This window comes from Saprolegnia parasitica (assembly GCF_000151545.1).
Source record: "Saprolegnia parasitica CBS 223.65 unplaced genomic scaffold supercont2.74, whole genome shotgun sequence".
Classification (NCBI taxonomy): Eukaryota; Oomycota; class Saprolegniomycetes; order Saprolegniales; family Saprolegniaceae; genus Saprolegnia; species Saprolegnia parasitica.
In genome coordinates, this window is record NW_012156468.1 from 175,528 (window position 1) to 181,616 (window position 6,089).

The 6,089-nt window shown below is 57.5% G+C and overlaps 2 protein-coding genes across 2 annotated transcripts; one reads left to right on the forward strand and one right to left on the reverse strand.

The window, feature by feature from the left end:
* Nucleotides 1-709: 709 nt before the first annotated feature.
* Nucleotides 710-1,234, reverse strand: SPRG_11595 (hypothetical protein; the record flags this gene model as incomplete). Its single annotated transcript, XM_012351117.1, has 2 exons — nucleotides 710-745; nucleotides 863-1,234. 2 exons carry the CDS (start codon nucleotides 1,232-1,234, stop codon nucleotides 710-712), a joined length of 408 nt encoding a protein of 135 aa, XP_012206507.1.
* Nucleotides 1,235-3,547: 2,313 nt separating this feature from the next.
* Nucleotides 3,548-5,856, forward strand: SPRG_11596 (hypothetical protein; the record flags this gene model as incomplete). The annotated part of the gene is made up of 10 exons (XM_012351118.1): nucleotides 3,548-3,710; nucleotides 3,761-3,785; nucleotides 3,838-3,845; nucleotides 3,893-4,154; nucleotides 4,200-4,307; nucleotides 4,365-4,745; nucleotides 4,796-5,125; nucleotides 5,182-5,361; nucleotides 5,404-5,527; nucleotides 5,582-5,856. Exons 1-10 carry the CDS (start codon nucleotides 3,640-3,642, stop codon nucleotides 5,854-5,856), a joined length of 1,764 nt encoding a protein of 587 aa, XP_012206508.1. The 5' UTR covers nucleotides 3,548-3,639.
* Between the last annotated feature and the right edge of the window lie 233 nt (nucleotides 5,857-6,089).

Genomic DNA, 6,089 nt, shown 5'->3' on the forward strand with positions numbered 1-6,089 from the left:
TCCCCAACGGCGAGTCGACGATGGCCGGGCATGGCCACGGTGTAAGTACGTACATGTACATTGTTTCAGTACGTCGACCGTTTTAGGATCGAGGATCTGGTTTAGATGGAGACTATGTCGCATACGAGCCATCGCGCGGCGAAGTTGTCATCGAGTACTTTGGCTACGACCTGTTGCAGCACGAAGGCTGGCGCGTAGTTTTGCACCTCGTGCGCCGCCTCGACGGCTGCCTTGTCTCGGTGTGGATGCGTCGGCATCTATTATTTTGGAATCTTAGTTGGGGATAGTGATGTTGGAAACATCACAGTCAAAACGTGCCTGGGACCATGGGGCAGGGCTTTTGACAACTGCCGCAAGTCGAAATGCAAGAAAGAACGACACAATTTCAATTGTCCATCGAGAGCGCTCGCACCATGGTGCGCTTCCCCCCGGAGGATCCGTTCCGCAGTCGCAAGATGAAGCGGTATCTACTCTTGGTCCGTACGAATGGGCTTTCCGAATGGGGCTTTACCATCGACGGCAAGTGCATCGTCGGCGCGGTCAGGCAACGAGAAACTCGCAAGCCTTGGCCAAGGCAAGAAAAAACCGATCGATGGGCTTGCGATCACGAGCATCATCGATTCTGAAGCGCACTTGTCGCCATTTTTGTCGACCCTCCAACACGCTTCACCGACGATCAGATCCAATGCCTGAACCGTCGCCTCACAGTCTACGCCAGCCATCGAGGCAAAGCGATGGGGTAGATCTGCGATCGACGCCATGCATTCGACAACCAGCTTCAAAGCCAGCCGCGTGCCCAGAAGCCTCGGCTGCTTGACAGCCCACCGATCCGCCACTTCGAGAATGCCGTACGCAGCGCCACCGTCGCACTTGCGTCGAGCGACGCTGGTCGGCCAAACACGGCGAGGTAAGCCGACGACGTCAAGCGCGCACTTGTGTCCGTTGACAAGCAGCTCAGCGACGCGGCGGTGAGCGCGATATCCGTTGTTGCGGCGATCTTGCAGCCCGCCTTGCTTGCCCCGAACACGAGCACGACTTCAAGCTCGTACGGCGTCGTTGACAGCTTGAACTCTGTCGACTGCTCGGGTGACGCTATCGACCGAGCGGCTGCGTCCGAAACGAACAAGAGCGCATCGCGTAGTGCTACCGTCGGCGAGGTCGAGCCAGACGAGTCCCAGGCCACGTCGGAAGAGATGGCGCTGGAGCCAGATCTTGACGAGCACCGTGTGTACATCGTCTAGCGCTATCACGTGGGCGTAAAATCCAAGAGGCATGCAAAGAGCAGTGTGTGCTGTCGACTTGCCTGTTGGTTCACGTATTTACCGCTGTAGCTGTAGTGATAGAGGTTGTTGGCTCGTACCTCGTTCATCCTCGTGCAAGCAAGTGTCGGAGCCGTCACGTCGGATGAGTCCTTGGCACCGAGCTCTCGCGCGTGTATAGAAGATGGCGTTGTGTTGAGTGACCAATGGTCCGCAACCGTGTCCTGCGCCGAGGCAGCAGTGGCGCCATCAGCTGTGTGCACCTTGATGCCATGAAACCAAGGTCAAGAAGAGACGCCTCGAAAAGCCCGTTGACGACTTGCCAAAGTCGGTACCGAAAGCGATCGGGCCTGTCGAAGCCGGCTTTTACCTGCCTGCTGCTGATCGTGTTTGAAACTTGCTGGAGACTGTCGGCAGCGGTGCCACGTCATCACACGGTCACGGACGCACCCCGAGGACGCATTGCCGAGATCCTATCGGAGCCGCATCACAACGGACAAGCACGTTGGTTGAGTAAAGGGCACCCTTGTCTTCTACCAGGGGTGCTGCTACTGGAACTTGTAGCGGTCGATGCGAGAACCCTACGTGTTTCTGTAGGTCACTGTTCCATGGATCGAGCGAGACACTCTATGTTGCGGTTGGCATGGAGAGTATAGATCGCCATCGATGCTCGAACGATGCTGCAAGAAACCATGGTTGCCAGACTTTTGTGGCAGACGAGTTGCAGTGCAACCAGCGGTGTGGGTCTCCGTCGCCGTAACGGCGCAGCGGGTGCAGCTCGATTCGTGTACTGGTGGCTTGACCAAGACGGTTGAAGATGACAAATACCTCAGTAGGCCCGACGCCTCTTCTACGTAGAGCATTACGAGCAACGAGGCGGACCAACTGCTGTCCGACATGGCGCAAGGGTGACAGCAAACTGTCCACGAACTTTCACGAAACCCATCAACCCTGGCACAGAATGTAATGCATTCATCATGTGCATTCATCGCCTTTTTTATCGCTCGACGAGGAGTAATAGCCAAACTTTTCGATAGTAGGGAGCTAGGGAGCAGCCGCTGGGAGCGCCCTCTGCAACCACACGGTGCAACCACAGCTCCGTCCGGATGTTATCTAGATTCCTCGCAGTTGATGTGAGTTTCGAACAGCTCAGTTGCGCCGTCCCCATCAACACGTGAAACCGCTGGACGCATCAGCATTGTCCATCAATAATACAGTACCGGTATGGGACGACGGAACGACGACGTACACGTGCAAGGTGCGGCTAGGTTGTTGGTGCGCTTCGTGCTTCTTCAGGTTATAGCTTTCCGACTAAAATACAATAGGAAACGACTAGTATTCGCTGGACTTCATTTATACTGCTGACTTTGCGTGTGGTTGAAGGCGCTGGGCGCAGCAAAGCACCGAAAACGTCCAACGAAACCGAAGTTCGAAGACGATACTGATTGGGTAGAGGAACCAGCACGATGAGTCCAAACTCACGAATCCAAATCACGAAATCATCAAGAGCACAGAACGAGTCCGACCGAGGTGTAGTGTATTGGGAATTTACCTCCATGCGATTATACCTCTGGATATAACGGGTACGAGAGATGACAAACACTGGCGTAGACTTCGCCGATGTGACGCGGAATGCGTGGTAAGCAATGCCGTGGTCCACAATGGTCGAAAAGATCTCGTCACGGATCGGACGTTCCGCCGCATCCGCTTCGAAATTCGATCGCGGTGTGCTTCGCCTTCTGCGGGCAGGAACACTTTGCCTGTGTCTTGCTCGGCCAACCCTTCGCCGTCTTCCGCCTCTGTTGCTCCTTCGATATAACGCTCTATCCCGCTTGGAGTGGCGTGGGGTGAATGCGCCGTTTGTCGAGCTAGAGGGAGTGTAATATGACGCGACGTCAAAACACCTGGTGCAGCCTGGAATACCGTACAGCTCTCAGCCAACGTCAAGCGCAACTGCGTTCGGCTCGAGTCGTGGCCAGCGTTCAACTCTGGCAAAAAAGCTGCATACCAGGGATAAGTGCAGCGATACACCGTGTATCTCATGACGTGAGGCCTTGGACGTAGAAATGCGCCGCTGCTTGATCGTTGCTCGCCTTCCATTCGGACATTTTGCGAATAGTTGATTCTGTGCGCAGGTCCTTGACGATGTGGTACTTGGTTTTGCCGGATTCGTGTGATGAAAGCACACTCTGGTAGCAATGTTGATTCAGAGTGGGTTGTGCAGCACGCTGGGTTCCCAGTCCGAGTTCCAGTTTGCCCTTTGCACATATCAGTTTAAAAACGGGAATCAACATCCACGCGACCCAAACCAAACCGTCAACCGGGTCGCGACGTGTTTAATTACGTCCTCACTATTTTTTAAAATATTGGTGTTCGGAGCATGGCGGCGACGAGCTCGTTTGTTGTCAAGCACTGCGGCCACGACAGCGTCTTCCTCCCCAAGTACACACGGTACGCGACTTACGCACCGCGCAGGTCACTTAGCAATACGTACGACGCAGGTACCAGAAGGCGCAGAAAGTCAAGGTACGGGATCGACGGCGATCCCACGTGCCTCACAGTAATGACACGTGCGTAGGTGCTCCGGTACGCCGACCACCGCCGTCGCATCGAGGGACACTTGTGCCTTCTAGGTGCTTCCCCCACTGCTGCCCGAGCCACGTCTACTACCGGTACTGCGGCGCGCCCATCGAGGTCAAGACGCAGCTCCCGACCAACGACAACACGTCCGTCGATGACTACGTCACGCTGCTCAAGATTGCGCCCGCCTATGACGTCGACTGGGCCGTCGGCGATGTCATTCCGCCGGTGACAGCCGCCGACCTCAAGGCCCGCGCGAACGAGCACGGAACGACGTGGCACGTCGGTCGCAACGAGCTGCGCGCGGGCGGTGAGGTGCGTAGTAGTACCTCAATTGAAGACGCTCGCATCTTGAACTAGACGACCGAGTTGACGAGCAGCTTCAACAATGACCTCGTCGATGGCTGGGTGTATGGCTGGAAGAGCGGGCGCAGCCAGGTCGTGCGCGACTGTCTCCACCACGTCAAGGTACCCAATATGTCCCTGAACGAAGCCTTAATGAAGGCATGTTGCATGTTGTTGCAGGTGTTTGTCTTTACGATCGAGCGATCGAGGAACGCGAGCCACGACGTGCACTGGCGGCTCGTGGACCGCGTCTTCTCGCCTGGCTTTACCTTTGTGTCGTACCGGAGCCTCCACTACGCCAACGGATCCGAGCCGAACGAGACGCACCAAGCTGCATCGCCAGTGCTCTCGGGCAACTTGCCACCGAGTGGGATCGCGCCGCCGTCGTCGCCACGCCACGTCTCGCCCCAAACCCAGCTCATGGCCAACCGGCTCGGGCTCCTCGTCCTCTGCGTGGGCCAGCTGCCCGTTATTCATGGGCCGTGGCAAACCGATTTGGTCGAGGCCGTGGCCGGGACCCGCCGCGGGCCACCGACCCCGCTGCCGTTTCGGCTCGTTGCGGTAGTATCAACGTATCAATTCTTGTTTTGCGATGTCTGTCGTTGGGCTAGGGCGACCCGCTAAGCGCGGGGCACGCAATGCTCATGCAGTGGCTCGTGCACCTCGTGCATTCGCAGCACGCAGCCATGTACCGGCGTGTGATCGCTGCCAACCACAACTGCCTCTTTGACAAGGCGCGACTCATGACGGCGTACAACGCCTGCGTCCACATGCTGCACGCGGCCTCGGAGGCGTTTTTTGAAGCCCGAGGCACGACTGTCGGCGCTGTTGCCAAGGCCGTCGCGAGCGCTGACCTCGAAGACGCGCTCCAAGCCCAAGTCGGGACCGAGGGGTACTTTGGGTACCATTCGTTTGTCGCTCATTTTCGCGAAGTGTTTCTCGTACGCACGCAAGGAATGGCAAGGGATGGCTATTCAACCAATCTATCTATCTGTAGAGCTCGACGTCGGGCCCCGTCGCGTGGCCGACAGCGCGCGCCTCGCCGATGTGTGGCAACTGGATCTTTGATCCGAGTCGCAGCCGCCTCCAACTCCCCGCGTGCACCGTTTTGGACGCGGTGCGATGGACGACATGGCTCTATCGGTGCCGGCTCGCGCTCTCCAACGGCACGCTTTGGGTGCGTCGTGATGTCTCGCACCAAAGGCGTAACGTCGCGTAGGTGCAATCGCACTGGGGCGTCTACTCGAGTCGTCCGAGTATGTTGGAGCTCGACCGCTCCCCGCGCATTCTGCGGGTTTTCCCCAACGGCGAGTCGACGATGGCCGGGCACGGCCACGTCTTAAGTACGTACATTGTTTCAGTACGTCGACCGTTTTAGGATCGAGGATCTGGTTTAGATGGAGACTATGTCGCATACGAGCCATCGCGCGGCGAAGTTGTCATCGAGTACTTTGGCTACGACCTGTTGCAGCACGAAGGCTGGCGCGTAGTTTTGCACCTCGTGCGCCGCCTCGACGGCTGCCTCGTCGTCCGCGCTGCGATACACAAGTTGGTGGCGCCCATGAACGACGACATTGTGTGCTCGAGCCCCGAGAGCCGCGTCCAGCTCTGGGCCACGTCCCCGTTTGATGTTGTCGGCCACGGTGACGCCGTGTACGTGGCCGCAGCGTAGAGCGTAGCCTCCTCCTCGAGAGACGACGACGTAACACGACTTGGCGCTGAAATCTGCGACCGTGTTGACTCGCCCTCAAAGCTCAAATCCCCCGCGCGACAAGATGCTTGGACATGGCATGGTGTCATTTGATAAGACCTCCAACGTGCGCGACGCTATCGAAATCGCCCGGCGCTGAAACACAAGTCGTTGGCTAGCGCGAGCGAAGCGACACCAGTGGGAACCGAACAAAG